The sequence below is a fragment of the Perca flavescens genome, chromosome 11, assembly GCF_004354835.1.
Source record: "Perca flavescens isolate YP-PL-M2 chromosome 11, PFLA_1.0, whole genome shotgun sequence".
Classification (NCBI taxonomy): Eukaryota; Metazoa; Chordata; class Actinopteri; order Perciformes; family Percidae; genus Perca; species Perca flavescens.
Window position 1 is genome coordinate 5,421,049 of NC_041341.1, and position 17,500 is coordinate 5,438,548.

Genomic DNA, 17,500 nt, shown 5'->3' on the forward strand with positions numbered 1-17,500 from the left:
ATGCTAACGGGAGGTGATGGCTTTGTAGCATTAAAATGAATGGGAGTCAATGGGATGCTAACGGGAGGTGATGGCTTGGTAGCATCAAAATGAATGGGAGTCAATGGGATGCTAACGGGAGGTGATGGCTTGGTAGCATCAAAATGAATGGGAGTCAATGGGATGCTAACGGGAGGTGATGGCTTTGTAGCATTAAAATGAATGGGAGTCAATGGGATGCTAACGGGAGGTGATGGCTTGGTAGCATCAAAATGAATGGGAGTCAATGGGATGCTAACGGGAGGTGATGGCTTGGTAGCATCAAAATGAATGGGAGTCAATGGGATGCTAACGGGAGGTGATGGCTTGTTAGCATCAAAATGGCGCCATAGGAGGTTCAAGTTCTGAAGCGAAGCCCTTGGCGTAAACATAGTATGAGTCCCTCACATTCTTCCAGAGACCCATCCCTTCACCTCTACCTCACTTCCTCCTTTTTTGTTGTCTTGGTTCATGCATTTGTTCTTTCCTTTCCTTTGTTCTACTACTCGTGCATTCCTTCCTTCCTTCCTTCTCACATTTCTACAACTCTCCCTTTGTTTGCGACATTCGTGCTCCTACACACTTCCCTCCGTCTCTGTCTCCGATCGCTCAGCTGGATTCCCTCCTTCATTCCTCTGTTCAAGAACGCCTACATGTCTTCCTCCGCTTCTCTCATTCCTTCATTTTGCTTTTTATTCCCTCTATCGTCAGCGGTGGAAGAACTATTCAGATCCTTTACTTCAGTGATAGTCTGTAACATTCGTCAGGAAAATGTAGTTAAAGTATTAAGAGTAAAGAAGAATCCTCCCAGTTTAGAAAGAGGAAAGGATACACACACACACACACACACACACACACACACACACACACACACACACACACACACACACACACACACACACACACACACACACACACAAAAAGCTTTAACAGATGAATGTAGCGGAGTAACTAAAGTAACTAGTAACTAAAGCTGTAACAGATGAATGTAGTGGAGTAACTAAAGTAACTAGTAACTAAAGCTGTAACAGATGAATGTAGTGGAGTAACTAAAGTAACTAGTAACTAAAGCTGTAACAGATGAATGTAGTGGAGTAACTAAAGTAACTAGTAACTAAAGCTGTAACAGATGAATGTGGCGGAGTAACTAAAGTAACTAGTAACTAAAGCTGTAACAGATGAATGTAGTGGAGTAACTAAAGTAACTAGTAACTAAAGCTGTAACAGATGAATGTAGTGGAGTAACTAAAGTAACTAGTAACTAAAGCTGTAACAGATGAATGTGGCGGAGTAACTAAAGTAACTAGTAACTAAAGCTGTAACAGATGAATGTAGTGGAGTAACTAAAGTAACTAGTAACTAAAGCTGTAACAGATGAATGTAGCGGAGTAACTAAAGTAACTAGTAACTAAAGCTGTAACAGCTGAATGTAGCGGAGTAACTAAAGTAACTAGTAACTAAAGCTGTAACAGATGAATGTAGCGGAGTAGAAGTAGAAAGTGGTATGAAAAGAAAGAGACTCAAGTGAAGTACAAAGTACCTCAACATCTGGTACTTAGAGTACAGTACTGGAGTAAATGTACTTAGTTACATTTCACCTCTGCTTTCACATAATGGGTCCATTCATTATCTCTTCCTTCATTCCTCCAAGCAGCAATCATAACTAATCCATCATTGTGTGTGTGTGTGTGTGTGTGTGAATGAATGAATTAATTAATTAATGCCTTTATTGTCATTGCATTTAGGTACAATGAGATTGTAGAGCCACTCTAGTAAGGGGCATCATTATAAAACATATAGTATCTATGTAAAACTCATCAAGGTTCATCATTATAAAACATACAATATATATGTGAAACTAATCTCACAACACATTCATTACACACACACACAAACACACACACACCGATTTAGGCCGATTTATGCACGATTTACCCCTCCCAAGAATCTGAGAAAAAATCCTCGATCGTTCCCGATGTTCGGCGCAGATTATCTGGTAATGTGAGGCGTTCACAGGTCAGATTATCTGGTAATGTGAAGCGTTCACAGGTCAGATTATCTGGTAATGTGAGGCGTTCACAGGTCAGATTATCTGGTAATGTGAGGCGTTCACAGGTCAGATTATCTGGTAATGTGAAGCGTTCACAGGTCAGATTATCTGGTAATGTGAGGCGTTCACAGGTCAGATTATCTGGTAATGTGAGGCGTTCACAGGTCAGATTATCTGGTAATGTGAAGCGTTCACAGGTCAGATTATCTGGTAATGTGAAGCGTTCACAGGTCAGATTATCTGGTAATGTGAGGCGTTCACAGGTCAGATTATCTGGTAATGTGAGGCGTTCACTGGTCAGATTATCTGGTAATGTGAGGCGTTCACAGGTCAGATTATCTGGTAATGTGAGGCGTTCACTGGTCAGATTATCTGGTAATGCTATTTACACATCTCGTAGTGTGAGCATGTGTAAGATTTGAGGGAAGAAGATCTGCAAAGTGCGTGCGTGCGCGCGTGCATGTATGTGTGTGTGTGTGTGTGTGTGTGTGTGTGTGTGTGTGTGTGTGTGTGTGTGTGTGTGTGTGTGTGTGTGACCCAGCAGGGAGTCAGAGCACGGATCACTTTCTGCTGAGTCATGGAGCGTCTGGCTGCAGACTGAGCCTCCGAGGAAGCTCCGATCACCATCGGCATCGCTCCACATCACAACCTAACGGGACAAACCGCTCTGTTGGCGCGGTAACGGGCTGCTGGCGGCCACCATGCTGGAGCGCCACGGCTTAGAGTGAAGAACTGACAGCGTTTGTAAGCAAATAAGTCAAAGATCCGCGTAAAGTGTTTAAACGAGACGTTGAAAAGTGATTTACTCAGGAGAAACACAGCTACTTTTAGACATTACCATTTAGAGTCTCGGATGTAAACAAGTCTTTGAGACTGATGAGGCCATTAGTCTTCTACATGTAGGGCCCTATTTCAAAGCCTTTACTCTCGCCAAAATGCAACCTAATGTCCTTTTGTGAATGTACCCCGAGTCAAACTTTCGTTTAAAAGCATAATTAGGACGGATATGCCACTTTTAAAGTGCTCGTGTTATGAAATGAGACACATGTTGTGTCTCTGGTGCTTCCACACACACATACAGACTTTGAATAAATCCATCCATGGTGTTCTGAGTGAGATCTGGTTTCTGAATGTGTCCTGCCTTCAGTCTCCGGGTGAGCTGGTCACAAGCCGAGATGAGCTGGCTAACCGCAACCGTTAGCATGCTAGCGCTAGCATGCTACCTCGTTCTCAATAGCAACAGCACACAAAAAAGTGTGAAATAACTGAAAACATGTCTTATATTTTAGATTCTTCAAAGTAGCCACCCGTTGCTTTTTTATTAATAAGGGAAATAATTCCACTAATTAACCCTGACAAGGCACACCTGTGAAGGTAAAACCATTTCAGGTGACTACCTCATGAAGCACACCAAGGGTTTGCAGAGTTATCAAAAAAAGCAAAGGGTGGCTACTTTGAAGAATCTAAAATATAAGACATGTTTTCAGTTATTTCACACTTTTTTGTTAAGTACATAATTCCATATGTGTTCATTCATAGTTTTGATGCCTTCAGTGAGAATCTACAATGTAAATAGTCATGAAAATAAAAAGGAAACGCATTGAATGAGAAGGTGTGTCCAAACTTTTGGCCTGTTCTGTATTAAATCATACTGAAAACATTACCGGCTAGGCTTGTGACAACTAGAACCCTGCTGCTGAAGACAACTGAGAAAGAAAAGAGATAACAAACTGCAGGTAGTAAAATATGCAGCCCCGAAAACGGTAATCGAGCAGCAGAAAGAGAGTTTGAAATGAGGGAGAAACTTGTGAGGGAGACTGGAGAAAAGGTGACTCTTACTGCAATGAAGAAATCAAAGAAAGCTAATCGGCTAATCGCGGGCTGAAAGCTAGGTGGCCAGAGGAGGAGGAACGAGTCGGGAGGAGCTCGTTCACGGTGCAGTTACGTCTCCACGCCTTTTAATACCTCCGTGCTCCACGCCCTGCTAGCTAGTTGTTCTGTGTGTTGTATAGTTCAATAACTGTTGTTACGCTAACCCTACCGTTGTTCTGTGTTGTGTAGTTCAATAACTGTTAATGTGTTACGGTAACGTACCGGACACCTTACCGTATTCAGCCTGTTGATCTGTGTGCTATTGTGTAGTAGACAGATGAAGAAAAAAAAAAAATATAATTAAATGCGACTTATATATGTTTTTTTCCTCTTCATGATGCATTTTTTTGACTGATGCGACTCATACTCCGGAGCGACTTATAGTCCGGAAAATACGGTATGTAACCTTTTATGATTTTACTGTTTTCTACGTTTCATTCTTCTTATTGCAAGATATGTTGTTCTATTCTCAGTTCCAGATGTGAAGCACTTTGGATACCTGCTGGTTGTTGTAAAGCGCTTTACAAATACATTTTGATTGATTGATTGAAGATGAACGTAGAGCTGCTGGTCTCGTCGGTGTCGGACTAACGCATCCATGGTGTCGGAACATAACAAACGCGACAGCGACTACAAAAATCTTGACAAAAGAGAGCTGCTGTGGAGCGGTACTGCATTGATTGTTGAACTAAGGCGGAGGACCCCCGTCAAACATTGCGATTTCAGCGAGATGGTGAAACGATGCGCCTATGGCACCTGCAAGTCTGACACCAGGTACCCCAAAAGTTTAGAGGGAGGGCCCGTTTTTTTTTCGCCTTTCCAAAGCCCAAGACCCAAGCGGAAAGATGCCAACAATGGATTAAGCGGTGTGGGAGACCCCACTCACAGCTAAATGCCTCGAAGATTAATAAGCATAGCTACATATGTCTGCTCTTCTTAAGTAAAGCTAGCGAGCTAACTTACATCAATCATCAATAAGTAGTTTAAGTAGCTAAGTACATAACAGTTACAATCTGTAAAACTGGACTTAAGTTAACAGTTGTGGTTTTATATAGCGTTATTATGGAAAGTAGTAAAAGTTACAACATTAGATACTTTATTAATCCGTAGGAAATTCAGGCAGCCTGATAGCTGTTAGCCTGTCAAGCACATGTTGCTATCGACAGATAATTTAGCAAGAGGTCATTGAACACATCCCTCCGCTGCATATTGCAGCCCTGGAGGATATGTCTGCTGCATTACTCCAAAACCAATCACTTATACCAACAGGTATGGAGCTCAGCCCAGCCATGGCTATGTGTCTGGTTCTCCATTGTTTACGGGCGTAGTAACAGTAACTAGGGGGCGTGGCTTTTGCGAAGGGTTAATTGTCTTGTATGTACACAGGCTTGGAACTTTTCCCCCCAAAAACGTTTGACAATGGACACCTCGTGTACCGGCGTATTTCCTGTTTTACATTAAGCGCCATCTAATGTCCGGGAAAGGATTTGCACGTTCACGGTTGCGGTTAGCCAGCTCGTTTTCGGCTAGTGACCAGCTCACCAGGAGACTGAAGGCACTAGGGTTGCTCCCTCTTAGTGGATTAGTGGACTAATCGGTGGTTTTGGTCTTAGTCAACTTAGATCTCTTTAGTCCATTAGTCATGTTTGATGCTTTTTTCATGCTGAATGACTTATTTACAAGAAACGTACGAGCACATCTCTGGTAAACACGAGAATTAAAGTGGTGCTTTTAGCACGACTCTTTGTGGAGAAACTCAGATTTACAGATCTGTCGATTAAATCAACTAATCGATTAGTCGGTACGATTGAATGAGCCCTACAAGGATTAAATATAATTTATGTAGTTATGTGTGGTTGTCGTCACGTGACAGTGTGGAGGAGAAAGTCGATTTTTTTTTGTAAGTTGTTGTTATGTTATTATTGTTTCAGTATTAGTGTTTGGTGTTCAGTTTCTGAACGGTGCACAAGCCAACAGTTTTGGTGACACCATGTGAGCCTTAGGTCATCATTTTTAATTAGTCACGGTAATACCGTATACCGCGGTAACATCGGGAGGAGGTTTGACGGTATCAACATTTGGATACCGCCCAACCCTAGCTAGTGACGTAGAAAGCCGTGCAGATTTTGACCAGCTCGATTAATATGGGCATTTTAACAGTTGACAGTGAAAAACAGACAAAAAGGAGGTGGGAGGAGGTGCTGACGCAGAAGAGGAGGTGAGGAGGAGACTGACCTGCCGGTGGTGGGCCGTGATAGGCTGAGCCGCTCCATGACAGGCAGGTACAGAGAGTCGGGCATCTTGTCACTGCGACACGCCTCGATGCTCAGATACTTGAATATGTGAACTTTCCCTTTGATACAGATCTGGGGAAAGAAGAAAAAAAAAAGGAGGATTAGATTAGGTAGAGAGATAGATAGATAGGTAGATAGATAGATAGATAGATAGATACAGAGAGATAGAGAGAGAGAGAGAGATAGATAGATAGATAGATAGATAGATAGATAGATAGAGATTGATAAAGAGAGAGAGAGAGAGAGAGAGAGAGAGAGAGAGATAGATAGGTAGATAGGTAGAGACAGAGAGTGATAGATTGATAGATAGATAGATAGATAGATACAGAGAGATAGAGAGAGAGAGATAGATAGATAGGTAGATAGATAAATAGATAGAGAGATAGAGATAGATAGATAGATAGATAGATAGATAGATAGGTAGAGAGATAGGTAGGTAGATAGATAAAATAGATAGAGAGATAGAAAGATAGGTAGGTAGATAGATAGGTAGGTAGATAGATAGATAGACAGATAGATAGATAAATAGATAGATAGATAGAGAGATAGATAGATAGATAGATAGATAGATAGATAGATAGATAGATAGATAGATAGATAGATAGAGATAGATAGATAGATACTAGGGGTGTGACGAGACGCTTACTCCACGAGATTGGGTTCAAGAGAACGTGACGAGATTTCCCGTCGAGGTGAAAAGTTGTCTCGTGAGGCGATGTGATGTCAGCGTGGTGGAGCGTGGAGTTACTGTTGAAGATCCCCCCCCCGCCACTTTTAAATCATTCGTGTGGCAACATTTTGGTTTTCCTGCAGAAATAATAAACGGCGAAAGAGTGACCGACAAGACGAACGCAATATGTAAACATTGTAAGAAAAAAATGCCGTATACCGCGGCTAACACGAGCACTATACAAACACACTTACAGCACCACCACAGCTCTCTACTAACTACTAGTTACTAACTACTAGTTACTAACTACTAGTTAGTAGTACGGCATTTTTTTCTTACAATGTTTACATATTGCGTTCGTCTTGTCTGTCACTCTTTCGCCGTTTATTATTTCCGCAGGAAAACCAAAATGTTGCCACAAAAATGATTTAAAAGTGGCGGGGGATCTTCAACAGTAACTCCACGCTCCATCACGCTGACATCACATCGCCTCACGAGACAACTTTTCACCTCGACGAGAAATCTTGTCACGTTTTAATCTCGCGAGATCTTGTACGAGATCTCGTCACACCCCTAATAGATAGATAGATAGATAGATAGATAGATAGATAGATAGATAGATAGATAGATAGATAGATAGATTTGTATTAATCCCAGAAAATGGGAAATAACGGTGTTGCAGCAGCAAAATATCAGACACACAGCACACATACAGAGTATACATGAAATAATAATTGAATACTACACAAGCAATATTTAAAATATATACAATTTGGAAGGGATGTACAAAGAATTTCAGCCTTTGGCTGACAATAAACTTGCATCGTATCGTATCGTGTTTTATCCAAAAGCCACTTCCGATTAAGTGCTTTCAGCCTTGAAGCTGCAAACTCAAGAACTCACGGACAGCAAGAAGTACTGTGTGTGTGTGTGTGTGTGTGTGTGTGTGTGTGTAACAGTGCAGTTTTTATTTATTTTAAAACACTCAGATATCAACCTGCCTTCTGCTGAGTCACTGAACTCTTTATTACCTGCATGGTAAGATGGGCTCTCCTCTGCGCTACAGACTCAACGTGTGTACTATCGTTCAACGGACTTCTGTGTAAGTACACCGTAGCGTGCGCAGCTTTTTCGGACGCTGCTGAGCTGTCATTTTCAACATCGCTTCCCAAGAGCCGACCTCCGACCTCCGCTCTAGCGGCATCGCCAGATAAATGCTTACAATTACTGAAAGGGTCCGGTATGGCATTCTGTAATATTTTACCGGAAATAGTATGCAATTTGCATACTATTGGTTTGGTTTTGTACTATTGGTTTGGTTTCTTACTATTAGTTTGGTTTGGTTTCGTACTGTTGATTTGGTTTGGTACTTTTGGTTTGGTTTCGTACTATTGGTTTGGTTTCGTACTATTGGTTTGGTTTCGTACTATTGGTTTGGTACTATTGGTTTCGTTTCGTACTATTGGTTTGGTACTATTGGTTTGGTTTGGTACTTTTGGTTTGGTACTATTGGTTTGGTACTATTGGTTTGGTATGGTACTATTGGTTTGGTACTATTGGTTTGGTACTATTGGTTTGGTACTATTGGTTTGGTACTATTGGTTTGGTTTCGTACTACTGGTTTGGTTTGGTTTGGTACTATTACTTTGGTTTGGTTTCGTACTGTTGATTTGGTACTTTTGGTTTGGTTTCGTACTATTGGTTTGGTTTCGTACTATTGGTTTGGTACTATTGGTTTGGTTTGGTACTATTGGTTTGGTACTATTGGTTTGGTACTATTGGTTTGGTACTATTGGTTTGGTTTGGTACTTTTGGTTTGGTACTATTGGTTTGGTACTATTGGTTTGGTATGGTACTATTGGTATGGTACTATTGGTTTGGTACTATTGGTTTGGTATCGTACTATTGGTTTGGTTTCGTACTATTTGTTTCATACTATTGGTTTGGTTTCGTACTATTGGTTTGGCTTGGTACTATTGGTTTTCGTACTATTGGTTTCGTACTATTGGTTTGGTTTTGTACTATTGGTTTGGTTTCGTACAATTGGTTTTCGTACTATTGGTTTAGTACTATTGGTTTGGGTTCGTACTATTGGTTTCGTACCATTGGTTTGGTTTCGTACAATTGGTTGGTTTGGTTTCATACTATTGGTTTCATACTATTGGTTTGGTTTCGTACTATTGGTTTCGTACTATTGGTTTGGTTTCGTACAATTGGTTTGGTTTCGTACAATTGGTTTTTGTACTATTGGTTTTCGTACCATTGGTTTGGTTTCGTACAATTGGTTGGTTTGGTTTCATACTATTGGTTTCGTACTATTGGTTTGGTTTCGTACTATTGGTTTCGTACTATTGGTTTGGTTTCGTACAATTGGTTTGGTTTCGTACAATTGGTTTTTGTACTATTGGTTTTCGTACTATTGGTTTGGTTTCGTTTGGTACTATTGGTTTGGTTTGGTTTCGTACTATTGGTTTGGTTTCGTACTATTGGTTTTTGTACTATTGGTTTCGTACAGTTGGTTTGGTTTCGTACTATTGGTTTTCGTACTATTGGTTTCCGACTATTGGTTTGGTTTCCTACTATTGGTTTGGTTTCCTACTATTGGTTTCGTACTATTGGTTTGGTTTCCTACTATTGGTTTGGTTTCCTACTATTGGTTTCGTACTATTGGTTTTCGAATATTGGTTTGGTTTCCTACTATTGGTTTGGTTTCCTACTATTGGTTTCGTACTATTGGTTTGGTTTCATACTATTGGTTTCGTACTATTGGTTTGGTTTCGTACTATTGGTTTGGTTTTGTACTATTGGTTTTGTACTATTGGTTTGGTTTCGTACTATTGGTTTCCGACTATTGGTTTGGTTTCCTACTATTGGTTTGGTTTCCTACTATTGGTTTCGTACTATTGGTTTGGTTTCGTACTATTGGTTTCGTACTATTGGTTTGGTTTCCTACTATTGGTTTCGTACTATTGGTTTGGTTTCGTACTATTGGTTTCGTACTCTTGGTTTGGTTTTGTACTATTGGTTTCGTACTATTGGTTTGGTTTCGTACTATTGGTTTCGTACGTACAAAAATGGTGCTCGATGGTGTTTTAAGCCCCCAACGTCGGCTTCAAGGCACCTAACCCTAACCGTTGCCTAATCCTAGTGCTGCCTGGAAGACGATGTTGGGTGTTTAAAACACGAAACACCTAAAAAGATCTAAAATACTGTTTTAGCTACTAAATAGCATGTTAGCATGGAAGTTTCGCACACAGCCTTTGATGCTGCTGCAACTGACTGTGCTTGAGTGTGTGTGTGTGTGTGTGTGTGTGTGTGTGTGTGTGTGTGTGTGTGTGTGTGTGTGTGTGTGTGTGTGTGTGTGTACCTGTGCAGGTGGACTCTGCAGTGGGTTGTTTTCTAACTGGAGCGACTGGAGCTGTTTCATCTTCCTGTAGCTCACCGGGATGGTCGACACCTTGTTACAGGAGAAGTCAAACTTCACCAGAGGAAGGGCAGCCAGGTCTGCAGGAGAGGCACACACACACACACGCTCAAACCGCCAGCATGTTTCCCATCACACAGAACAATGCTGCCGTTGTTATTTCCAGAGGTGTGTAATTGTTAGCAGAAGAGAGTCTCACCGTTTCTCCTCTACATTCCTCGTTAGAAGTAAAATACCTGGAAAGAAAACGCCCCAAGTGGCTGAGCTGGGACTGAAGGCTAGAGAACACCTTCTGAGGTGGTTTCTTTAACCCCAGACAGTCCTAAATCCTTGAGAACTGGGTCTCTGTATCAAAGTCTGTGAGACTAGAGCCTCTTTCTGACCAAGTAGTTACAGGAACGTGGTTCTAGGAAACAGTGCACTTCGAAGCAGATCTTCTAACTAGGGCTGTCCTCGACTAAAGAACTCCTTAGTCCACTAACACTTATAGGATTTTGTCGACTGATCGATTAGTTGATTTAATCGACAGAGCTGTGAGCTTTGAGAGGTGGTTAAGACTAGAAAAGCACAATATAAATGTAGTTAATTAACCATCTGTAAAACTGAGTTTCTCCACAATTAATCCTGCAAAAGCACCACTTTAAATCTTGTGTTTACCATGAATGTGCTCAGAAGGTTCTTGGAAATGAGTAATTAAGCATGAATAAGCATAAAAAATGACTTAACTAAAGAAATCTTAGTCAACTAAGACCAAAACGACCGATTAGTCGACTAATCGACTAAGAGGTGGCAGCCCTACTACTAGTACTAACCAGTCCTCTCCAGAAAAACACCATTATACGATCGCATAATTCAAGGCATAATCAGCCAAAGTCCGCATATTTATTTATTTCAAATATGCCGCACTTTTGCCGCATAAATTGCCGATTTCTGCGCAAAATATGCAGGGCTTTGCATGATTTCATTATCCCCGTATTTTCGTTGCAAAAAAAGTCCCATAATATACAGTACAGGCCAAAAGTTTGGACACACCTTCTCATTCAATGCGTTTCCTTTTTATTTTCATGACTATTTACATTGTAGATTCTCACTGAAGGCATCAAAACTATGAATGAACACATATGGAATTATGTACTTAACAAAAAAGTGTGAAATAACTGAAAACATGTCTTATATTTTAGATTCTTCAAAGTAGCCACCCTTTGCTTTTTTATTAATAAGGGAAATAATTCCATTAATTAACCCTGACAAAGCACACCTGTGAAGGTAAAACCATTTCAGGTGACTACCTCATGAAGCTCATTGAGAGAACACCAAGGGTTTGCAGAGTTATCAAAAAAGTAAAACCACTGTCTTAAAAAATAATAAAATAAATCTAAAAGAAAATCGATACTGTGATTTTGAAAATCGATACAGTAATGCAAAAATAAAATATCGCGATACTCAAGTGTATCGATTTTTTCTCTCAAACCCCTACTTCCAACAGTTGTCGGCCCCATTTCTAGCATGTTTTTCGGCTCGAGCCGAGCCTGAGACGTGCGCGTCACGCAGGCGGTGTGCACGCTCTGTTACCGGTTACCATGGGAGCCCGAATATAAACGCACACGCCACGTGAAGCTAAATAAAGTGTGTGAATTTATAATGAAAACTTTTTTTTTAGACACTTTTTAGTTGGTTTTTTTTCTGACATTTTTGTCAATTTTTTCAACATTCTTTCACCATTTATTTGATTTATTTTTTCCAAATGCTATGAAATTTTATAAAATCACTCAAATTTAATGAAAGTAGTGGACTGATCATCTACTTTACTTGTGAGGAACGTTTGACAAAACTTTGACAAAATTCTGCTATGTGTTGCATGGATGATAGTGTGCATGCAGATGTTTGGATGTATCTCATCTATTCTATCTTTATCTTTATTATCTTTATTAGGATCCCCAGTAGCTGATGCAACAAATGCATCCGCTACTCTTCCTGGGGTCCACACACAACACATAACATGAATAAACAAACAATCCTACACCGAGACAGCTCTCATAAAATACAAATATACATATATACACACACTCACATTTGGACATGTACATGCACACACACATATATCTCTACAGACACATACAATATACTCTATCTATTCTATTCTATTCTAAGGAGTTTCTAGGGACCAGTCAGTTTGAGATGATATGGTCTCACAGTAAAACCTAGCTCAGAATGTGTAGAATCTATTATGAGTTTGGGTACAACTGTCACACAGAGGAATTGGAGCCAAGAATGTGGGAATGTATTAGGAGCATAGGCCATAAAAGGTGCAGTTTAAGAGTAAACTGTTCCAACTGAAATAGATATCTTAAGCTGTGTGAGCACAAAACGAGCTTAAAAAGGGATTCATCTTGCTGTACATGTCGGTCATCCTTGAGCAGACACGTTAGTACGCTCATGGTTGTCCCAGTGTCATGAGAGTTTGTTCACGGTTTGAATAAAGCTGCATTTGATTTATAATCATCGGACCGGTCGTCATCTTTGAGGTCTCCCAACATCATTTCTGAGTTATCTGGAAACTTTGTTTGTTTTTATTTGACACCGAGGACAGGAGGGGTAAAAAAAAAAGCCTTCTGAAATTGAAGTTGAACCTTTAAAAGTATGTGTTATTTTTAAAAAGATGATTTTTTTTTGGGGCATTTTTCTGCCTTTATTTTGACAGGACAGCTGAAGACATGAAAGGGGAGAGAGAGAGAGAGAGAGAGAGAGGGGGCATGCTGTGTCGAGGAGTAAACCTCCATATATGGGCGCGCGCTCTACCAACTGAGCTAACCGGGCGCCCAGAAGCTCCTCCTTCGGAAGCTGAATAAAGTCTTTTCTTCTGACACTGAAACGTTTAAAAAACAAGGTTCTAGAGAAACATGGTTTTACCCTGATAAGCGTCTTGCTGCCTTCTTGCTTAGAGGGACATTTTCTCCATCAGGTCTGCAGCTCTGATCTCCAGATTTGAGTCCCCGTCCCCCTTCCCTCCCTCCCTCCCTCCCTCCCTCCCCTGAGCTTGGCCGACCTTTTATAACAAAACCGTCCCCGGTGGTCTTATCTCAGAGGCTCCTAGCAGCGGCAGCGGTGGAGTCTGCACAAGTTCAACAGATATTGAATCAGAGACAACATCCCTCCCTTTGTCAGGCTGCCGTCCAGTCTGCTCGCTCCCAAAGACTCCCCGCCGTCGCCGTGGCAACAAGGCCTATATAAAAGAGACTTCAGATACAGTACTAGGGGACCACTAAGGTCTATATAAAAGAGACTTCAGATACAGTATTAGGGGACCACTAAGGTCTATATAAAAGAGACTTCAGATACAGTATTAGGGGACCACTAAGGTCTATATAAAAGGGATACAGTATTAGGGGACCACTAAGGTCTATATAAAAGAGACTTCAGATACAGTATTAGGGGACCACTAAGGTCTATATAAAAGAGACTTCAGATACAGTATTAGGGGACCACTAAGGTCTATATAAAAGAGACTTCAGATACAGTATTAGGGGACCACTAAGGTCTATATAAAAGAGACTTCAGATACAGTATTAGGGGACCACTAAGTCGATCACAGAAACAAAATAAAACATCCTGTTAATTTTCTAAATAAAATACGCTGTGCTCACGGTGGATCATATCTCCCTGCACTACACCTTGAAAAAACGTCATAATGGGTGGAGACAGGCCTGAAGTCAAACTGTTGTTGGATTCGTGGTTCTGTTTAAAGAAACCACATCCCGTTATATCGCGCGATCATACGTGAATTCCCGTCTATCACCAACTATAGGTGGTGATAGACAGATGGTTCATCCAATCAGATAACCAGGATTTTTCGCCCCCTTCCCAAAAGTTCTCCAACGGAAAGTTTCCAGATGGATATGCCGAGCAAATGCGAAGCGATCCATCTGGTGGAGTCAGGTTAAAGGGCTACGCCACTGTTTGTTGAAATAGTTCTTATCATGTTCTCCCCTGGCTGTAGATAGGTGGGCCAACGCATTGTTTGTGCATGCAGCGCCGCCGCTAGTTAGCTTAGCGTAGTGAATGGAATCCTATGTTGCCGGTTAGCATGTTGTGAGTAAAAGTGAGCCGACAAAAGTGCAAGTTCATGATTTATTTGCGCACTGCCTAAACAAAGTAGTTTCCTATCGCATCGAATCAATACTGAATGTCATACATTCGGCATACATTGTAAATATAAATATGTGCTACAAACCTTAGAATTTTGACCAATTACTACAATCGCTTAAAAAAAAAGGGTATTTAAGGGTATAAAAATGTATCTTTTTTGCTAAAAACGTGAGTCATCTCTGTGTAACAGAGTTTTTTCCTGCGTGTCTCTACGAAGTGTAATGTTAAACAGCCAATCACAGACATTTTAAGATTATTTTTTGGGGCTTTTCCCTTTATTTGGGAAAGTAGATAGACATGAAAGGGGGAGAGACATAAGGAGGAAGATTCTTTATTTATTCAGGGTTCATACGCATTTTAACCAATACTTTTCCATGACTTTCCATTACTTTTGCATGAATTTTCCATGACTTATTCATGACTTTTGCATGAATTTTCCATTACTTTTCTATTACTTTTTTCATTACTTTTCCATGACTTTCCATTACTTTTGCATGAATTTTCCATGACTTATTCATGACTTTTGCATGAATTTTCCATTACTTTTCTATTACTTTTCCATTACTTTTTCCATTACTTTTGCATGAATTTTTCATTACTTTTCCATTACTTTTCTATTACTTTTCCATTACTTTTTCCATTACTTTTCTATTACTTTTCCATTACTTTTTCCATGACTTTTTCCATGACTTTTCCATGACTTTTCCATGACTTTTCCATGACTTTTCCATGACTTTTCCATGACTTTTCCATGACTATGTGTTCCTGAAAATGTCAGTCGACATTCTACAATAAGAATACTAATCAGTGTAAAAGTTTACCCTCTAGAGGTTTAACTATAAATGAATGATAATGTCTGTGGTTCATAGTGGGATTCATAATATCGCTCCCCGAATACAACACTGAGGTTAAGACAACGTGAAAATACATTAATCACGTATTATTACGCTGTGTTAAAAAAAATTCCACGACGACTTTTCCATTTCCAAAACTTTCTGGGTCTTTTAATGTTAGCAGGCCTACCCTATCATGTTCTAATATTACTTGGGATGCTCGACAGACCCTTGTACCACACACTGAGACCAGAGACAACCATTATAAGGCTCAAAAGGGACTTTCTTTTCTCCAGTCGGTCTGGTGATTTTCCAGCCTCGGCCTGTCAGCGGACCCACAGCCAGACTGGGCGGTGTCCCCTGTCCTCTGTGTCACAGACCCTATTTTGGGGACTGGAGGTTTTTTTTTTTTTTTCGCTCAAAACTGAGGGTGAAGTATATTTTTGGGGACTGGGATGGGTGTGGCAGTGCACACAGAGCACTCTGTGGTCTCGTAATGCACCATTATTGGAGCCACGCTCGGCTTCTCTATAAGAACCAAATAAAAGTAATAGCGGTGTCTCAGATTGCCTTCCTACTCTAGTTTTAACCTCTTCACCAGTGTTTGTATGTTTGCACCATAGAGTAGCACTTTCCGTTGTATATACAGTACAGGCCAAAAGTTTGGTCACACCTTCTCATTAATGTGTTTCTTTATTTTCATGACTATTTACATTGTAGATTCTCACTGAAGGCATCAAAACTATGAATGAACACATATGGAATTATGTACTTAACAAAAAGTGTGAAATAACTGAAAACATGTCTTATATTTTAGATTCTTCAAAGTAGCCACCCTTTGCTTTTTCTGATAACTCTGCAAACCCTTGGTGTTCTCTCAATGAGCTTCATGAGGTAGTCACCTGAAATGGTTTTACCTTCACAGGTGTGCTTTGTCAGGGTTCATTAGTGGAATTATTTCCCTTATTAATAAAAAAAGCAAAGGGTGGCTACTTTGAAGAATCTAAAATATAAGACATGTTTTCAGTTATTTCACACTTTTTAGTTAAGTACATAATTCCATATGTGTTCATTCATAGTTTTGATGCCTTCAGTGAGAATCTACAATGTAAATAGTCATGAAAATAAAAAGGAAACGCATTGAATGAGAAGGTGTGTCCAAACTTTTGGCCTGTACTGTATGTATGTATGTATGTATGTATGTATGTATATATATATATATATATATATATATATATATATATATATATATATACAGTGGGGGAAATAAGTATTTGACCCCTTGCTGATTTTGCAGGTTTGCCTACTTACAAAGAATGCAAAAATCTACAATTGTAATCATATGTACATTCTAACAGTGAAAGACAGAATCCCAAAGAAAATTCCAGAAAATCACATCATATGAATTTATTAAAATTGATAACCATCTGATGAGGAAAAACAAGTATTTGACCCCCTGGACAAACAGCAAGTATTCTGGCTCCTACAAGCCAGTTAGTCTTTCTTTAAGACACAGCCCCAATCCGAACCAATTATCTACATCAAATACACCTGCCTCACCTCGTTACCTGTATAAAAGACACCTGTCAACACCCAAACAACCAGCATCCAACATCACCACCATGGGCAAGACCAAAGAGCTTTCTACGGACATCAGGGACAAGATTGTTGATCTGCACAAGGCTGGGATGGGCTACAAGAGAATCGGAAAGCAACTCTGAGAGAAAAGATCAACTGTCGGTGCAGTTATCAGGAAATGGAAGAAGCACCACACCACCGCCAACCTCCCTCGGTCTGGGCCTCCACACAAGATCTTGCCTCGTGGGGTGTCCCTGATCATGCGAACGGTGAGGAATCATCCCAAAACCAAAAGGGGGGAACTGATGAATCAACTGAAGGCAGCTGGGACCACAGTTACAAAAGAAACGGTTGGTAACACACTCGCCGTCATGGATTGAAATCCTGCAGCGCACGCAAGGTCCCCTGCTCAAGAAGAAACATGTACAGGCCCGCATGAAGTTCGCCATTCACCACCTGGACGACTCAGAAGAGGCCTGGAAGAAGGTGATGTGGTCAGATGAGACCAAAATAGAACTTTTTGGCCTCAACTCAACTCGTCGTGTTTGGAGGGCAAAGAACACCGAGTACAACCCAAAGAACACCATCCCCACCGTCAAGCATGGTGGTGGCAAC

General features: G+C 40.5%; 1 protein-coding gene across 1 annotated transcript in view; it reads right to left on the minus strand.

Annotated features, from left to right (window-relative positions):
* Positions 1–17,500, minus strand: part of LOC114564304 (leucine-rich repeat and calponin homology domain-containing protein 1) — a 107,839-nt gene that overhangs the window by 38,748 nt on the left and 51,591 nt on the right. The window contains exons 5-6 of the mRNA XM_028591562.1: positions 10,272–10,408; positions 6,176–6,306 (exon numbers count right to left, since the gene is read on the minus strand). Coding sequence (XP_028447363.1) covers positions 6,176–6,306; positions 10,272–10,408 — 268 coding nt within the window. The remainder of the gene's footprint in view (positions 1–6,175; positions 6,307–10,271; positions 10,409–17,500) is intronic.